The 18,733-nt window shown below is 41.7% G+C and overlaps 1 protein-coding gene across 1 annotated transcript; it reads left to right on the top strand.

The window, feature by feature from the left end:
• Positions 1 to 2,554: 2,554 nt before the first annotated feature.
• NDE1 (nudE neurodevelopment protein 1) lies at positions 2,555 to 18,733 on the top strand. Its single transcript, XM_074158392.1, has 9 exons — positions 2,555 to 2,613; positions 7,483 to 7,611; positions 8,627 to 8,780; positions 11,879 to 12,027; positions 12,371 to 12,507; positions 13,570 to 13,749; positions 14,864 to 14,955; positions 16,012 to 16,148; positions 17,287 to 18,733. Exons 2-9 carry the CDS (start codon positions 7,526 to 7,528, stop codon positions 17,378 to 17,380), a joined length of 1,029 nt encoding a protein of 342 aa, XP_074014493.1. The 5' UTR covers positions 2,555 to 2,613; positions 7,483 to 7,525; the 3' UTR covers positions 17,381 to 18,733.

The following is an 18,733-nucleotide window of genomic DNA, read 5'->3' as shown; positions in this document are numbered from 1 at the left end:
TTACCTTCACCTTTGCCTAATGGGTTGCCTTAGTGACAATGCTTTTATCTGCATCCAGTCTTGTTCCTGCTGCCATGGTTCGCTCAGGATGTAATGCTGCTCTGTATCCAGGCCTTGAGTGGTGGTATGTTTTACTTTGCTCAACAAGCCAGCTCTATTAATGAGTATTTGACAGGTTCATCAAAAATTTGTCAGTTCAAGACATCAGAAGGGTTTTAAAGTAGTGAGAATCCGTTTCTTAAGCATTTGCAAATCCAATTTTACATATACAGGCTGCAGAGAATTATATAACATCTTTAAAGAGACAGAGAGAGGTTTCATTGATGTTAAATACTTGCTTTTCAGTGATAGCAATAATTGTATATGATATTCTAATATGTATGTCTGTCACTGGGTACGAGTAATCCATTAAAAAAAATAAAATTTAGTAGTCTGTAATGGCAACTGATGAGCAGTTGCTGTTCCATCCATAGAGTGAGTGGTTCTGTGGTAAGTTATTTAATTGTTGCAGCAAAAGCAAATCTTTTTTTCCTGTAAGAAGCTTATTGCCAAAAGATAAGGTGTTACAACCTTACCAGAACTTAAAGGGAATGCATTTCTGCTCTCTCAGCTTTCATGGAAGAATCAGTGTAGCGTTCTCACTAAAACAACCAGCACATGAACCCTAGCACCACAAAAATCTGCCATTTATTAATTATTAATCAGCAAACTAAAAATAAATGCATAAAATCATTTCTTCTCCTCTGCTAATTTTAAAACAGACAAATGTTCTTGTTCTTCTTGCAAACAAGGCAGTGATAGTAATTATAGTAACCTTTTTTTTTAATATTTATTGCTTGTGTACAGTAATGCCTCTGAGCCTCTGGCATTTGTTAGGGTGCTGTTTGTTACACTGTTTCAGAGTTGGATCAGAGGCTAAACTCCCTCTGAAATCTGGGGATTTTTGCTGTGTTTTACAGGTATTTCAAGATAAGAACTATTAGAAATACTCAGGTGTATCTTTGATATCATCTGTTTACTCACACTGTCCTCAAAGATTTAAGTAAAATGTCCTTTGTCCCAAATTTGCAAACAATGTATATGTTTTTTAATTACTGGGGGCATACTACATTAGTATGTAGTTTATTTTCTGTAACATATCTGATAATAAAAACATTCTTGAGTCAGAACTGCAAATCGCTATTAACCCTATTTTTTAAATATGTAATTTAGTTTTCTATTCATAGATGCCTAATAGTTTGTCTCCATTTTCTTCTGCTGAACATCTGTCCTCAAAATATAATTATTTTGCTGAACACCTGACCTGAAAGTGTAATTGTTTTGCTCACCCTTTTCAGTTAAAGTTGTCTTAACTACGGATAGATTTCTCTTACTGGAATATTCTTACAGAAAAGCATCCATCCTCTTTGTTACGGTCCCAGCCTTGTTCCACAAAGTCTCTAGGAGAGGCACGTTCCCAGTTTAGACAGTTAAGTCTTTTCAGGATCAGGCTCCGCTCCAGGCCTGGTGTTGCATCACAGAAGTAGATGAAACTGGGATCAGGGCCCCTGCGTGTGGGCGCCTGTCATCCAGCAGTTTGTAAAACGTGCTGCAGGGGTGTGAAGTGATACTGGGTGACGTATGGCCCTATGTATGTGAGCTGGAGTGTATCTACACCTATGCGATAATTGGTGTTTTTGTTTTGACTCAGGAAACAAATGCCAGACACGCCTCATGACCAAGTGTTTGTGCACACCGCTGAGAAGGAGCACACCTGGGGCGCTCGAGAAAGGCTCCGCACACCTCGGCCCCCTTCACACCGACCCTGCGTGACGAGGGCACGGTGAGTGATTTATCGGCTGCGTGGAGCTGCGGCTCCGTCCCTTTGTCTGTGGGGAGCTCCTTCCCCCTGTGGACGCTTGCGGCTTGTTTTCTGGCATAATGACGTCATGCTGAGACTTAGAGGAGTGCAAGTGTCTAATATTTCATAGACTGCTTTGTCCTTGCGACCCGGGCTTTGGTGACACAGGCGCCTGTTCCTTGGTTGTGAATAGGGGACTTCAGTGTAAAAATGTTGCGCTGGCATTTAATAGTTATGGTCACTGTCTCACTGCTTGCTCCTTCAGGAGAGGCTTTTGGAATAATAATAATATTTGATGTGAAGCTTTCCCTGTTTTAGAACATTTCAAGGGAAAATGTGCATTTAGAATTACAGCAGGGTGGCAAATTTATAGCGTTAGCGTCTTAGAGGATGTAGTCCACAAAACACCGACGGAAGGTGGCTGGCGCGTGCCAGGGCTGGGTGTGAGCGTGCACAGAGCACGCAGCCGGGGATGGGCCGTCCCTCCCGGCTCTGGGGGCCACGGCTGGGCCCGGTGGCGAAGCGGCAGCGGCGGAGGGCCGGAGCGGGCCGGGCAGGGTGGGGTGGGCCGGGCAGGGTGGGCCGGGCCCAGCCGCCGCGCCCCAGCGCCTTTTGAAAGTAACCAAAGTTTCCAAACCTTCCAGCAGGCGCCTTCTGGCGGCGCTGATTGGCTGAGCCCCCTGCGGCACGTGATCGGCAGCCAATGGGGTGGCCGTGTCGGGCCGGAGCGAGCGGCGGCTGCCGGTGCGGAGCTCCGCGGTTCTGCGGCGGCGGTGAGAGCGTGGGGCTGCCCCGCGTCCCCCGGCGGGCTGGCGGGAGGGTGGGCAGCGCCCCGGGGCTCCCCCATCTGGCGGAGCGACTTTGTCGCCTGTAGGGAGGGGCAGGGTGGTTTTGGTGCGGCGCAGCCCCTCTGGTTGTCCCGAGTCCTGCGGTGGTAACCGGGGCAGGTCAGGGAGACAAGGGGAGACGGGGCTGGGACCCTCCCGTTCCTTCCCGCATCCTTCCTTGCGGACCTGAATCGTTTTCTGCTTGTGGAGTTGCTCTTGTGGTTGGGAGGGGAGCGTGGGAAACGTGCCCGCCGGCTTAGCTCCCTCCCGCCCGCCCGGCTGCGTGCTCCGAAGGGGAACGGGCAGCCCCAGCACCGCCGGGCTCCCGCTTGGCCGCGGCTGGGAGCGCCAAGGTCAGGCATCGCGGGAGAGAAAACTTTGCGGAGTTGCCTTAGAAATCATTGGACACTCGGAAGTATTGGAGCTGGACCGGTGTCTGAAAAGATGAGGGCTTTGCTGTATTAAGCTTTTTGGTAGAGAAGACCCTGAGAAGATGGTAGCTCTTTTCACTGCTGGCTGTGGGATTCTGTAGTAATCCTGGAACTCTGGTGACCTCTTCCTTTTCTTTCTCTGTTGGGGTGATTTTCTTTTGTATTGCTTAAACAAAAGAAAATAGGCCCTTAGATTATAGAAAGACCCTTGCAAGGGGACTATTTTAAGTAAATGCAATTTTTATAGGATGGGAAAGCTACTTTTCAGGAGCAAAGAGCAGTTTTGTTTTGGTTTATAGTTAGGAAAAAATGCCTAATAGGAGCTTCATCATCTCTGCCATGGATAATTTGGTAGTATTTATGGTACTGCTTTACTTTTTTATTGCAATATGAATTGCTCTGACTCAGACCATCAGGCATTGCTACAAAGGTAGGCCAACATGGTTCACCAAGCTAAAATGTTCTTTTGTTAAAGAAAAAAAAAAAGAAGTATTCAGTATGCAGGGTTGTTTTGAGTCCTTTCTTCTAGGACTGAAACAGAGTCTAAGTTGAGGTGCTCATGAATTTGGTAAACTCAGACTCTGATTCCTAAATTGAAGTGCCTTCAATAATTTCACATGTGGCATTTCTTAATGTTTTTTTCCTTAAGAATTTTGCAATTCTGCTCTCAGTTGTATGAAATTGTTTCCTGCAGCATTTATGCTGAGGTATTTTTCTCATTGCAGAAGTCCGTTCCCCACCCATGAACACTTCCCCTTCCTGTATGATGTAGAGGTTTTGTAATGTTTGTGACCAGCACTGATGCTGCTTGCACGCAGCAAGTCTGGCCAGATGTCTCTTCTGGCTTCGTGTGTATGAAAACAAGTAAGGTTCAGCCAGTATGTGCCTGCTATAGACTGTGACTTTCTCTTCTTGCTTTTTCCACATTAGCCAATGTTTAACAAAACATTGCTAAGTCTCCTTCACCCCCCCTTACTGTTCCCCCTTTTCTAGTGACCCTAGACAATGAGAAGTTCGTAATTGGTTTAATTAATTGCTTTCAAGGCATTTTGCATACTGTCTCCAAGCTGTTAAAAATCAAGAGGAGAAGACAGCAGGAGGAAAAAACAAAAAGTCAAAGTCCTACCCTTTCTACAGGCAGTTTAGAAAGATCTATGAGTGGTTTTTTATTCTTTTAAAAATAAATTTCAGAAAATCAAAAAAAGCTTTACTGCTTTGTCTAAAACTTTCAATGTTTCTTTTCAGTTTAAGTTTGCATCTTGCATCTCTGGTTAGTTTGAAAATCCCTGTGAGCTAGTGCAGGTGTACGGAGAACCTAATAGATCTTCCTTGTGCATTGCAGATTAAAGGCATGTGTCTGTGGCATGGGACAGTAGTGAAACAATCTCTGCCATGTTGTGTCGTTTCTGTGGAATAAGTATAGGTCCACGATACTTCCACATATTTGCAGTTTAACAATTAATTTTAAATTATAAGTGCTATTTAGTAATGGTAACCATGAAACAGAGTGTGCTCTTAAAGGATAATATCCTTAGTTGTTCTGTAATCTCACGTTTACCAAGACATACTTAGAAGCTAAATGGGACAGCATCTTTATGCTTCTGTGGAACAGTCTTACGGCTCAGGGAAAATTCTTTTGTGTGTGACCATAGAATCTTAAAAAATGCAAATTAGTACATTCTTTTAGTCCTTCCAAAGTGCAGTGTAAAAACAGAAGTGGGAGCCAGATGTGAGCACATTCAAGCTTTTGAGGCCAATGGGAAGTGTGTCCTTTGGTTCCAAAAGGTTGTTTGAAAGCTTTTAGGAGCAAGATGTCTTGTGCTGCGTCTTTACCTTGTCTGATTTTTTTTTTTTTTTTTTTTTATTGACTGTCTGAACACAGATGTGGAATTTATTATAACACTTGTGTCAGAAGAATTTCTCTTTGGAGGCTTCTGAAATATATTTTAATTTGTGTAGCAAAGCCAGGCATACCCTGGGTGGAATCTCTGTTCTTGAAGAAATACAGAAAATTCCTGTTTGAGTGGTGAGAAATAACCATCTAAAGAAAACTCTGGCTTGCTGTTCTCTTAAGTGGTTTGACCACAGTAATGGATGCTGGTCTTTCTTGGTTTCCCATTGCACCTGCATCACTTCTTCATGTCTGACCCTCCCTCCCTGCCCCTCATCTGTAAAAGAGAAAAAATATTTTTTTTTCTCACTGGTCTGCTGAAAGGATTGGTGTGTGTGTACACAGTGCCTTGAGCATAAGGACATGCTCATTAACATCAAAGGCACTTTCAGCTCACTTAAAAATAATAGAGTAGATGTGTTGTAAACTATCCTAAGTCAAGAACGTTAATTATGCTTGGTTGTGATTTTCTTTTTAATGGTCAAGGGTACTATTTGGAAAATCACTCCTCCTTACTCACGCTCTTTTTCCTCTTCTCTTTCCCCAGTGCATACATCTGTAAATACATACAAATAATAGCAGCCTTGAGACTTGCTGCTGGAAGTGTGACGATACATCACACAGTGGTTTTATTTGTTAGAAGGAAGATGTGTAGCTTTGCCTAATTAACTTTTTGTGTCAAGAAACTGAATTATAAAAACTAAAGCTTAGTAACTTTCCCCTCACCTACCAGCTCCCCTTCTAAATAATAGTGTAATTTCAGTGAGTGTGTAGCTGATACTGGGCATTGAGGTGTGTGGGCACAGCCCACAGAGCTGTGACAGCTGCTTACTCTTTGCTCAGTAGTCTCCTGAAAGTCACCTAGGCTGTGAAAAGGACTTGGGCTTTGCAGCATTGCTTGGGTATGTAAGAATTGGGCTTTAGATCTCCCAACTATTTTGAGTATTTGATACTTTTGCCTGTAGTAGAGGTAAGAACTACTTGTGTTTGTCTCAGTAGAGTTACTAGATAAATGGCTGTTAATCCTGTTTAAGCCAGGTGATTTTCTAGAGAGGAAAGTCTCAACACAGGCTATGAATAATTTTTTCCATTGAGTTCAATAGAAGTGCTGTGAATGCACGTTTTCTTTACCTATGACATGCTGCTCAGAAGGTCTACTGAGTACCATAAATAAGAAGAGTAGAAGGCAGGACTGATATCTGAATGATCTTTGAAGGCTTTGGCTGTTTTTTTTTTCCTTTTTATTCCATCAGGATTATCTCTAGAAAATGTTTTGCTCAGCAGATCTGGAGCTGAAGCTTGGTAGAACTATGTTTCCTCAGACATTAGATTACAGCAATACAGTTTTCTGACAACTGCCAATTGTCATGAATTGTTCAACTCCATCTTTATTTACTGTCCTTGATCTATTTGCGTTTCTATTAAATGCGTAATGTCTATGTAGAATCTTTACCTCAATCAGAGTTGGACATGGGCAGGTTATCAAGAGCATTACATTTGATGTTTCTCTATTGTCAAGGCTAACTCTTATAAAATGATATTTGCCAGTGACCTGTTTATTAGAGCACATCATGCACATTAGAGGGCATTTATTTAATTGTGGTGTCTAAACACTTGGGAGTGACCAACTTAAGGTTCTTGATTCCCCAGTGGCTGTTTCATGTGTCCTTCCCATTTGGGACTATGTCCTGTGCCTGGGTTTATGCTGGCACAGGGACAGCTGGATGGCCTGGATTGCTCACTGGGTTGCTGCAATCTGTGTGCATACCTTAGTCCAGCCAGGTGGTATCCCATTAAAACCTCTAAAATTCTTGCTTCCCTGGGAATTTCTGGAGCTCCCTTCTCCTATGGTTCTCTGAAGTATCCAGATACATTGTGGCTCTCAGCCATATATAGATTGTGATATTTCAGGTTTAAAGTTGGGTAGCTTTGTCTGTGTTAACCTAGGGAGAAGTTTTTCATGTGTCCAGAAGTTATGTCCATAAAAAGCTTAGGTGTTCCTGGAAATGTTAACACAGGAGATTAGTATCTTGAGTACCTTATCTATGTCTCTTTGAAGTTTCTCTTTAATTTCATTGTAAGTGTCTTTAGGGTTGTTGAAATCAACCTTAATTGTACTGTCTTTGGAGTGGAAGTTGTGCCTGGGATGTCTTCTCTTTCACTTGTGTTCCGTGTACGTCGGCACAGCTGCAGCTGAAGTTTGAGATTTGGTGCTCTGTGCTGTGTAGTTGGAGGGTGGGGAAGGTGCTCACTCCTGGGGATGTGGCGTGAGCATACAGCAGCCTCGTGAGAACTGGGGAAAGGGACATGATTACTCAGGAGTGACTCTTTCACATCTATAGTATATCCAGCAGAGCCCTGTCAAGGCTGGTTTTCAACTTGGTCTCCAGCCATGCAGTGACTTCCTAGGAGGAAGGGTGCACTGTGCTGCTGCAAAAAGCACTGAGGTACCTCACTGCATTAATTCTTATGCTTGATCCTTTAATTTTCCAGGGGGAAAAGATTGAACAGGAGTTTTAAACTTTGAGGACTTGTCATGGAAGACTCAGAAGGACATGACTTCAGCTCAGTGGAAGAGGAAACAAGATACTGGAAAGAGCTGGCTATGAAATACAAGCAGTGGTAAGGCAGTAGCTTCATTCCTCTAAGTTGTTCAATAGGGCGCATAACACTGCGTGTAAAGACATCAATAGCACCATGTAGGGGAGTAAATTCAAGGTGGCTCAGCTATCTTGAGTGGCAGCAGTAGCAATGCTTCTGCATAAACTGCAGCAGCCCAGAGTCCTTGATGCTTATTTGAGCAGTGAGTCTGTGCTGCTGTGTCACTGCTGGTTTTTGTCCCTGCTCTGGTCTGAGTAGGACTCTGCGTGCTGAAATTGTGCCTCTGACTGCAGCCCGAATTAACATAACTCACTGTAGAACCTTGTTGCGGGTGGATGATCCAGGACATTGCAGAGAGGGATGCTGTGGTTCACTCTTTATATCTCTGTGTGGATCAAGAATGGTTTGACAGACCGAGGAGGATCCCTGGCTGAGAATGAATATACTTTGCTCTTCCCTTTAGCTCAATAGGTTGCTCTAGATGCATTAAAGGGTGGAAAAAAAATCCAGACTTCTCAGATGCTGATATCGGTGAGTCCTTTCATAGGCAGGTGTTCAGAGCTTTCAGCGCACTGGAGGATTATTTCAATAGAATTGTTTAAGAATAGAAGAACATCTGTCCTTCCGTTTTTCTCTTTTTCTCATTTTTTTTATTGCTAATCAAAAAATGGCTTTGTTCATATTTCAAAACAAATAATTGAATAATAGATTAAATATGCAGATAGCAGTGAACAGTGTATAAGCTAAAGAGGCTCCATGCGTTCTTGGACACCTATGGTGTGAAGACAGACTTTGGGATTTTTCTGTTTATTTGGGCGTTTTTATTTGTTTACTAATTTGCTGTGGGGTGGCTTTTCATGCTTGATAGGGAAACATTTGCATATGGTCCTCTTTTCCTGTTGAATATGTATATTGGAGAAGGGCATAGAGCCTTCTATGTTAAAGGACAGTATTTTTTTTTACCTTGAGCGTACAGGAGAGATTTTTTTTTTCTTTGTTCATTATGATGAATTCTGTTGCTGGGATTGCTCTCTAGTGCTGAGAATACACAGGAGGAATTGCGTGAATTCCAAGAAGGGAGTCGAGAGTATGAAGCTGAACTGGAGACTCAGCTGCAGCAAACAGAGTCCAGAAACAGAGACCTTCTGTCAGAAAACAATCGTCTGCGAATGGAACTGGAGTCAGTTAAGGTAAGAGTGGATGATGCATACAGTATCTGTACATCCCAAGTGCAAAGGTGAATGAGACAGGCATGTGCAGATTCAGCTTGCCTTGTGGACAGGGACTTTCTGCATTATAAAGAAATTGACCAGAAAACTGCAAAACGGGAAGTCTTGAAAAATTAAGAAATGCCAGGGTGCTTTCAGGGTGCTGGATACCTTGGTAATGTTCCTGAACCCCGGTTTGCAGATTGTGGCTATGTGTCAGGATAGATTTGAGTCTGGAGAAAATTGTTTGCAGTAAACATGAACATAAGAGCTGCTGTTTCATTCCTTCTTCCATCTACTTAGTGCTTTTCTTCACAGCTTTCTTGCTGTGTTGTGTAGACACAGATAATATTGCAGAACAATCAAAATACAAACATTCCAGCTGTGTTCTTGCATTACATAAGAAAACTCAGTAGTTTTAAACTCTCTTTACATAGTTGTGTATTTATTGTCTGGCATTCCAGATAAGCTGGGAAGCAGTGGCTGGTGGGTAACACATAGAACAGAGAGGCATAAAACATTTTCAGTCCTGGTTTCGTTACTGAATCTATCTGTGCTTGGGGGAAAAATTATTTTTCCTCTTTACACTTGGTTAACCTTCTGTGAAACCAAGAACTAGCTGAAAAGCATTAACTTCCATAATTATAACACATAAAGGATGTGAACTTACTGAGATGGAAGTTCTTACGAGAGTGACTTGAGGCATAGATAGCTTCATTATTTCTTATTTCAGTCTCATTAAAGATGCTGCTAGTACCCTGTGCTGGTTGACAGGTTTAGGAAATACTGGTAAGTTTTCTTAAACTTGAAAAAAATTGTTACTGAAATTGGTGTGCCTTTTTCAAGTTTGATCATGTTGGTCTTTAACTCAAAAGTGAGGTATAGTCACCCAAGAAACATTACACTGTATTTTGTAGGGCTAGGTTAATATCTGTGGAAGCAGAGATTAATTTAATTGCACTTCTTCTACTCAATTGGATGCAATAATGAGTTAATGGGAGTGAAGGTATTGGTATTAACCAATTAATCCAGGTTTGTAATGCCTTTTGTCTAAACTGTTGTCCAAATTACTGTCTGAAGGAAATACTCTTCCATTCTGGGCAGATGTCCTATCCCTCTAGCACCAACTGAGTGATTCCGCTCCCCCCTGCTCTTTGATAGCTTGTTTCTTTGTATTTGTTATGTTGCACTAGTCTTTGTTCTTGTATTAGCACCTTAGAGACGTTAAATGCTCTGCATGTTATATGCAGTATTGGTCTACTGTTTCATGTAGTCACATAAACCCATGGAAGCTGATGGGTTTGGGCAGAAGGCATAAGTTTGACAAAAATAAAGCCTGCAGTTCATTTAATTAAGGAGGGCGTGGACTATTTTCTTTCTCTAGAGGAGTTAGGATGAGAGGAGGGTACAATGAACCAGCCAAAGCAGTTAAGAATGAAAATTAATAAGAAACAACACAGAACCTCAAAAAGTGGAGTGTAAACATATTTTAGAAAATCTTAAATTATTCTTCACAGTAGATAACTTTATTAAAACATATTCTGCTTGAAACAAACCTTTTAACAATTGGCTATTCATGCAGCCTGAAAACTGCAGTAACAGCCTGCAGTGAAGGAACAGAGACTCCATTGATGGCCAGATCAGCTGATAGTTTATTACAATTGGCTGAAAACAAAGACTCAAACCTTGGAGTTCTGGTCTTTTATCTGAATCAATTCAAGAGCAAAGCATTAAACTCATGAAGCTATTGAGCAGCAGCGTTAACTGAGCACATCAAGGGTTGGTGTCTGCATCTGGGTCAACACTAGTGAACTTGACAGGCCCACACAGCTTGTGGCTTTGACCTTAGCAGCCTAGTGTGCGTGCTTGCTCTCACCTCAGAAACCAGAGTTCACACTACCTAAAAATAAATGGAAATAATGCTTAGGAGGGTTTGTTTAGAGAGTCCTGAAAAGCTAGTTGAAAGTAATCTGTCTCTTAGAGCTTGGGGGCTCTTAAATTCAGCAAGTAACTCTGCTTCAGACATCTGGAATTAGAGCAGTGTCACCACACTAATCAAGTAAGAACTTCTTAATTCAGAATGGGTATCTCTTTTCATTCTCCTTGTCTAAGCATTTCATGTGCTAAAATAGCTATCTTCAAATTATCAAATTATGCTGGACTACATGCCATGACTTTTAAATTCCGGTGCATGGATTTGTTTTCAGTGACTTCAAGTGTGTTGTACTTAAATTCTGGATGGAGAAAGCACTTCAGGAATGCTACTTATACAGCAACCTTGGAGTTTCAAAAAAACCTCTGGCATGTTGAAGTGATCCGATAGCAAGGTGGTGGAGTGTAAAGCATTGCAGTAGACAATGCTGTGAAGCCTTCCCTGCCACATGATGTGGAGCTAACTCTGCATGTAGCGGCAATAGCAGGAGAGAGATATTTGATGGAGAAGCTAGACCTTCCTCCCCTCCTGTGCCTCTCTTAAATGTACCCTCATGTACATGCTGTAAAGGGAGACAGACTTTTTTTTAGGTTCACACCTGAAGTATGTTGCGTAACTGCACCTGAAATGTTATGTGATCTCTGAACCTGCTTTGGGCTAATAAAACCCCAGGGGCAGTGGAGAATCCTGCTGGTTCCACAGCAATATGTAAGTGTTGCACTTGGATTTTTTTTTTTCATGTTATTTAGGCGCCTAAGTACTGCTTGACTTCTTACTGGAGTTGAAAATAAGTGGCTTCTCTTGCATCCTGCTTTGTGTGTTGCTAAAGCTCTTGGGGTTCAGAGATTATGTTGAGTCTTGCTGTCTGGGAGAGCAAGGAATGGCCTTGTGCTGTGGAGGTTGGGAACTGCTCCCCAGCACTGTTGTTTGATAAGGAGTGACAAGAAGAGCTCTTGTCTGCCAGCAGCCCAAAAATATGTGAGCAATTGGCTGTGTTGGTGTTTTATCATATGTAAGGTGATGTTTCTCAAAAAAAACCCAACTTCACAGCATCTGCCTCTTCCTTTAAAGGCGCTCAGACAATGCCACAAAAAGAGAATATGCGTAGCTAAGTCCCTGATATGCTGTGTGATTTGCCTTTGATTAGGAAAAGATTGAAATGCAGCATTCAGAAGGATACAGGCAAATCTCTGCTCTGGAAGATGACTTGGCACAGACGAAAGCAATTAAAGATCAACTTCAGAAATACATTCGAGAACTTGAGCAAGCAAATGATGACTTGGAAAGAGCAAAAAGGTGACCCGCATTCTATATTTTTTTCTTTCTCCACCTCTGATCTGTCCTCTGAACACAGTGTCACTGAGCCGTTTGTGATGCTGTGCTCATTAGCACTGCCCTTCTGAACTAATCACTTAGGTGGTGATTGTGGTGAGGTGGTTTGTGGCAGATAGGAAATGCAATAATTTGTTTTTTTCCATCCTGCTCCTCCCAATGCACATTTTTGTGCCTTATAAGCTAAAATAAAAAATAATAAAGCAAACCAAACAAAAATGCAACATTATCCCTTTTCTTGTGAGAGAGGGAGTTCCTTTATATACTTGAATGTTCTGGTAGTGACATCTTGTGCACTCTTTTTCAGAGCTACTATAATGTCTCTGGAGGATTTTGAACAGCGTTTAAACCAGGCTATTGAAAGAAATGCTTTTCTGGAGAGTGAGCTGGATGAGAAGGAAAACCTTCTGGAGTCTGTACAGCGCCTGAAAGATGAAGCTAGAGGTTAGACAGAAATTACTTTTATCTTTCCCTTTCTCCCTTCCTGGTATGAAGCTGTTCAGCCCTCTCCATATATCTTAGAGCTTGGCTTCTAAGTCTGTATCTTTTAAATCTGCTATTTGAAATGTAGAAGCAAATGAGGAAGCTTCAAGACTGTTCCCCCCAATCCTGGAACTCCTCAGCTTGTTCTAGAGAAGCTCACATAAGGAAAAAATCTGTTCCAGTCTTCTCCTAATCTGTGGTGCTGCTTCAGTGCCTTAAAGGGTTAAGAGGAGTCAGTCCAGCTGGGCATGTGCTGATCTGGCTTCCTGTTAGCATGAAGGTCAGCTTTAATAACTATTAATCTTATTGTTTCCTTGCCTTTGGAAAAGTGGAGTCAATGAAGCACTAATGGGGCGGTAAAACAGGAGGGCTGTGATCGACTTCTAATTACCTTTGAATAACCCGGTGTGTTAGCTTCTTGATACCTGTCAATAACTCTGGGTGAGAAGAGAGAGATGATGGAGCTGGAAAAATGCCTTCTGTTTTCAGATTCTGTGCCCTTGAGTGGCTTCTATAAGCTACAGCCAAGCTGAGGACAGAAGTGCTCTATCCCTTGGCTGGATAATGGTGTGGCTTCCACCACATGATTTCGTTCATGTGGAAACCAGGGTAGAAGAGAGAAGGTAAAACAGGTAGGATCTCAACCTGGCAGAAAGTTGAAATGTAGCCAAGGTGTGCCAATTTGCCTCGGTCTTGATGTGCCTCTGCTTACCTGCCTGTAACGTTTGGAAAGGAGTTAATTCCCTGATTCAAAAGGAGCGTTTGTGAAAAGGGTATGAAAATTAAAGCCAAATAATTGCAACTGAATTAACAGTACAAAAACGCCTTGAGCCACAATACTAGAAAAGCGTTTAGTGATATTCCAGATTCTGAATATGTGCCTGGAGTAGTCTTTACGAGGATAAGTGACTAGACTTCACTTTTACAAGGGGAACAATCTTTGAGCAAAACAAACTTTTTCACCTGTTTTTATCTTGGTGGATATATACTCCAAAGGTTTGCTTTGTGTTGCTTCCTTCATAGATCTACGGCAAGAGCTTGCAGTGCAGCAGAAACAGGAGAAACCCAAAACACCGATGCAAACTACCATGGAAATAGAAAGAACAGACACTGCAGTTCAAGCATCCTTATCTGTGCCTTCAACTCCCTCGGTGCACCGGGCACCCAACATCAACATACACACTCCTGCAACGTTTAGGAGAGGTGACTGACAGGGAAACAACATAGAAATACTATTTGATGCTCTTGTTTTTACTATAGTTTCTGGCTAAAGAAGGAATGATAAGAAGAGGACCAGAGTTGAGGGTTTCAGCTAAATACACCCAAATCCAGCCACCATGATCTCAGTATTTATAGACTGTGATTTTGGGGATTTATTCATAGGCCGTTTGTTTCCATTTGATTTGAACTGTCCAGTAATAATAATTGTGAGGGACAAGAAGAGCTGTTGGGAATATAGTATTAGTTTGCAACTGTCCCAGAGATGTTGGGCTAAATTAGGGGAAGGATTTTAAAAACTTCAGTGTGGACTTTAATGTCACACTCATATTGTTTGAGTTGGCTTCTCTGTGAGAGTGGGTGCTCTTTGAGAGGGATTTTCTTTTTACTCTGGAACACAGGACGCTAACAAGTCATCCTAGTTGTCTGTACTAAATGACTATATCTCTGTTTTCATGTCGATAATATCAGTTACTTGTTTTTTGTGAGCACTGGTTATTTCAGTATTTCAAACCTCTAACACTAACTCTCCCATCTTCTTTGTTCTTAAAGCCAGAAATTTGTATAGCTGTGTTCATGTGTATGCATAAATGCCGGGAATTTTACTGTCACATCCTGATGATTTGAAATTGTATCTCTGAGCACTAACAAAGCTTGATTGTGGGCTTCAGTGTGCTTAATCTAAATGACGTGTTTTACGTGGAGGAATTAATGCCTTTGTAAAAGTGAGAGGATTTGGAGATTTGTAGTAAAATGAGACATGATAATGCTCTCAGAGGACACATCCCTCTGGTTCCACTGCAGCAATAGAGATGCAGAGTAGGCTGGTAGAACAAATCTCTAGAAACCTAAGCTATAGCACGTCTAGAGACTTGAGCTTAGGACAGTGTAACTCGAGCTGTCTCGGAGACAGTGCTTCATATTCCTAATGGATACGAAAGATCTGGAGGTGAGATACAAAGCAGAGGAAACATCAATATCTTCACCTTTTTGTATGTCAGGCTGTTTTCTGACTTCTGCTTTCGAAGTGTTTTGTGTTTTTGCTTTGTGGTTTTTTTTTTTTTTTGAGTGACGTATCCTCCTTCAATCTGCCCTGTAGGTCTTGAGGACAGTTATGGTGCAACCCCTCTCACACCTGCTGCAAGAATATCTGCACTTAACATTGTGGGAGACTTGCTGCGTAAAGTGGGGGTGAGTGATTACCTGCTGGCCAATGCTCTTGGAAAGGTAGAGCTGTCTGTAACTGCAGCCAGCGCTATTTGTGCTGCTGCTCAGGGAGAGTGGAAGGAGTATCTTGCCCCCAGGTCAGCTAAGCATGGCCTTGAAATTTGGTCTGGACTTTGTATGTTTCAGACCAACCCCCAAATCAAGATAGACTGACTCTGCTTTTCTAAGACCTTATCCACATGGGGATAAGAATTCCCTCTACAAATTTCTGAAAGTGCATATGCAGAAAGAATAAATTGGCATGAGTAAATTTAGGAGAGATCTGCTCCCATGAAAGGTGGAGAAGAAAGCAGGCTAGTGCCTGCTGTCCAGAGGGTTTTTGGTGAAGTTTGCCTTAAGAGTCTAGTGGCCTTTTAAGCAAGGCCTAATGTCATGTTAAGCTTCAGCTTGACATTTAGGGTAGTGCCGATGGTGGAAAAGTTATCCTATGACTTCTTTCTGTTTTCTGCCTTGTACCCTAGTGCTGTGTTGGCACGAGCATTTGCATGACTTGTTAATGGGCTGTGCTGCAGAACTGATACAGTTGAAGAGTAACCCAGCAAGAAAGGTGGAGTGATCTAGGATGGGAGCATGTGGGTAGAGAATAGGGTATCTGTGGCTGAGTTCCCTTAGGTGAACCACCTAGTACATACAACCTAATATGTGTCTAGGGAAGCAGACAACTCAAATGAACATTTGGTAATCTAAAAAGTGGTGCCTGTAAGAAAGACTTCAAAGTCTCCCTAAGGAAGGTGAAGATTTTGTGTTCCTGCTGGTGAACACCATCAACTCCTTAACCTTCCCTACAAACTAGAGATTCAGCTTTAGAGAGATGACTGGCTTCATGTCTTCAAAAATTCAGAACTCACATGGCACTGGGATCTAACAGGTTCCTCTACTAGACAACTCATCCTAGAAGGAATTAAAAAAAAAAACCAACAAAAAACCAAACCCACTCAATGCCATTTTGGTTTGCCACAATGCCATCTTGTGAAAGAGAAGGGTGATATCTGACACTTGCCTTATATATGTTTGCATTAGGCTTTGGAGTCCAAACTTGCATCTTGCCGAAACTTTGTGTATGACCAGTCTCCAAACAGAACCACGGTGTCCATGTACATGAACAGAGATGTCCTTGAAACACGTCTCAGTCCTCATCAGCCTCTGTGTGATACAGGGTGAGTGCCGTTCTCTGCTGTTGTGTCTTAGTGAGAACTGTTGGCGTTAAAACTTAGTGACTGATACCGTTCTATTTAGTATTAAATCTTTGTTTTGGTAGAGACAGATTTATTTTCAAAAGATATGAAATTTAGTTTTTTCAGGATTGTGATTTGAATGTTTTGGCTCAGTTTAAAATCTGGAATCACAAGCTGCTGAAATTCAAAGACTAGCTGTGATCAAGTTTTGAAAACCACAAATTCAAAGCAAATGTGATACATGTATTTTATTATAAACTTGGTGTTTATATGGGACAAAGTACAATAGAGGAGCTCTTGCTTATTGCCTCAATTTGTTTTATGCTTTATGTTCTTGTACAAGAAGTGATGTCTCAGGAACATTATGGCATCTTATCACAGTTAAGATTCTCATTTACAGGGAGAACTGGAAAAAAGGCAAATAATGGGTTCACTCAGTCAGAATGCTTTATGATTGTGAAGATGTGTTTCCAGGGAGCAGCTGAGAGGAAGTTACCTGACTCAATTTGTCAATGTGCCTGAACGCTTGAATTAGTTGTCTTTTTTAAACAAATGAAGAAAAATCAGCAAGGTTATAGAAACTTGCAGTTTCAAGCAAGTTGCTTAAACCCTGCCGATCCTGTATTGCACATTGTTTAGATTCTCTGCAAATTAAGTGCCTATAGTAAAGTTTGTTCCAGATTTAATTATTCAGCTAGACCCTTACGCTGGGAACACTTGTTTGTCCTGTTACCCAGTGACTAGAGTTGTTGTGTGGAAGGAGTGTTCCACGTTGAACTTGCTATCCCAGCCTGGGGAGAAACCTCATGAAAGCTCCTACAAGACTCAAGTGCTGTACATTTATGCATTCACACAGCTGATTATATATCTGCTGCTGTAATGCTAGAACTGAAATTCCAACACCTGTAAAAGATAGCTTCTCACTACTCGGAGGGAAACGGAGCCCTGTGTTACGGTGGAAAACTCAGCCTAGTTAAGTAATGGGCTCACTTAGTGCTCAGAGTGATATTCTTTTATCTGTTGATTTTTCAAACTGAGTGGTGTACTCTGGAAGTGACCAGTTTCTCTGAAGATGCTAAAACTGAGCAAGAAATGCGCTAACTTCTATTTTGTATTGCAGGTTAGTGAAACGCCTGGAGTTTGGAACACGGCCTTCAAATATTCCGGGACCAATGAGCCATCCCTCGCAAAGTGTTGTCAAGATGCTGCTATGAAAAGCATGGCTGGCTTTGGAATAAGAAAAAAGATAATTTTAAACTTTAGTTTTAAAGAGAATATCAATGAGCAATCAGGCAGGAGGCTCAATGTAGGTGAGAACTGAACAAGAAGCTGCAATTGGCAATGGCCTCCTGTGGCCTTGCCCAGACTGGCCTCTGGCCTGACTTCTGTGGGTAGTATGATAAAGCAGTGCTGCCTAGCAGTGCAGGACTTGGAATTGCTTCCTACAGCAGTTGCTGTAAATAGCTCCTTGAAAGTTGTTTCTTTTGACACTGCCAGTCAAAGCCATTGTCCCTCTACCTTCAACAGAGCCAATATTCCCTATGCAGCTCCTCGGGCTTTGGGTTTTGGTGTTAATACAGCACCATGGTGTTCTGGCTTAAATTCTGATTGTGCTGGTGTTCTGTCATGGGTGTTGTGTGCTGCAGCCGCCTGAATTAGAGGAGTGTTTTTATGTGGAGAAAGGTCTATTTCTGCAATGAAGCTGCTCAGCTCTTTGTGGCATCTTTGCTGGTCTGATTCTTGCTGCACCTAAATCTGCCTCTATAGCGGTAAGGTGTTTTTGTAAGCAATGATTTGCCATTTAAAAACAGGTTAAGGTTAAAGGTGAGGAATGCCTAGTGCTTAGAGTACTCATGAGATCCTGGAGCTGACAACAAGGTAGGACACTTTGGACTGGCTTAGCGTATAGACATCTTTTTTTGCCATGTGTGGCCCATAAAGCTTGGCTGTTATAGGAAATAAGACCTGATTAAGTTCCTAGTTCTAATGTCATAACAGTTAGGTTTTAATGCTTTCCAAACCTCCCTTTATTAATGTGCCTTGGTTATTAGTGATATTTTCTTGTTTTATTTTTAGTATGCAAATATATGTTTTCAGCTGTTACTAATTTAGAAGTGGGTTTTCAACCTGAAAAGTCCTTTATGCTAGACAAGTGTATATGAGTAGAGAATTATTTTTAAATCTGTTTTTTCCCCTGTAGAATATTACTGCGTTTAGTTTTTTTTTTTTAAATGGAGTAGGTTCACTCACAATAGTAATGTACCTTATGGAAGCCTGTACTTGCAAAAATAATCATGACTAAAGAATTTTTATGGGTTTTTGTGGGGGGTGGGGTAGGGAGAGCTTACTTGACAAAAGAATGCATAAGTGGGTTTGGGTTTGGTTTGGAGTTTTTTGTGGGTGGTTTTGTTATTTGTGCTTTTTTTTTATTTTGAAAATGCTGTGAAAGCAGCCACTAATGTATCTATTTCTCTGGAATAGGAAATAACCACAGATCATTCCCATTATTCAAGCCATCTACAAAGTTGGCTTAACTGGGGAGCAGAATAAAGCTTATTTTGAATACT

Source organism: Numenius arquata, chromosome 14 (assembly GCF_964106895.1).
Source record: "Numenius arquata chromosome 14, bNumArq3.hap1.1, whole genome shotgun sequence".
NCBI lineage: Eukaryota > Metazoa > Chordata > Aves > Charadriiformes > Scolopacidae > Numenius > Numenius arquata.
The sequence above is the reverse complement of the archived record's forward strand: the minus strand, read 5'-3'. Positions and strand labels throughout refer to the sequence as shown.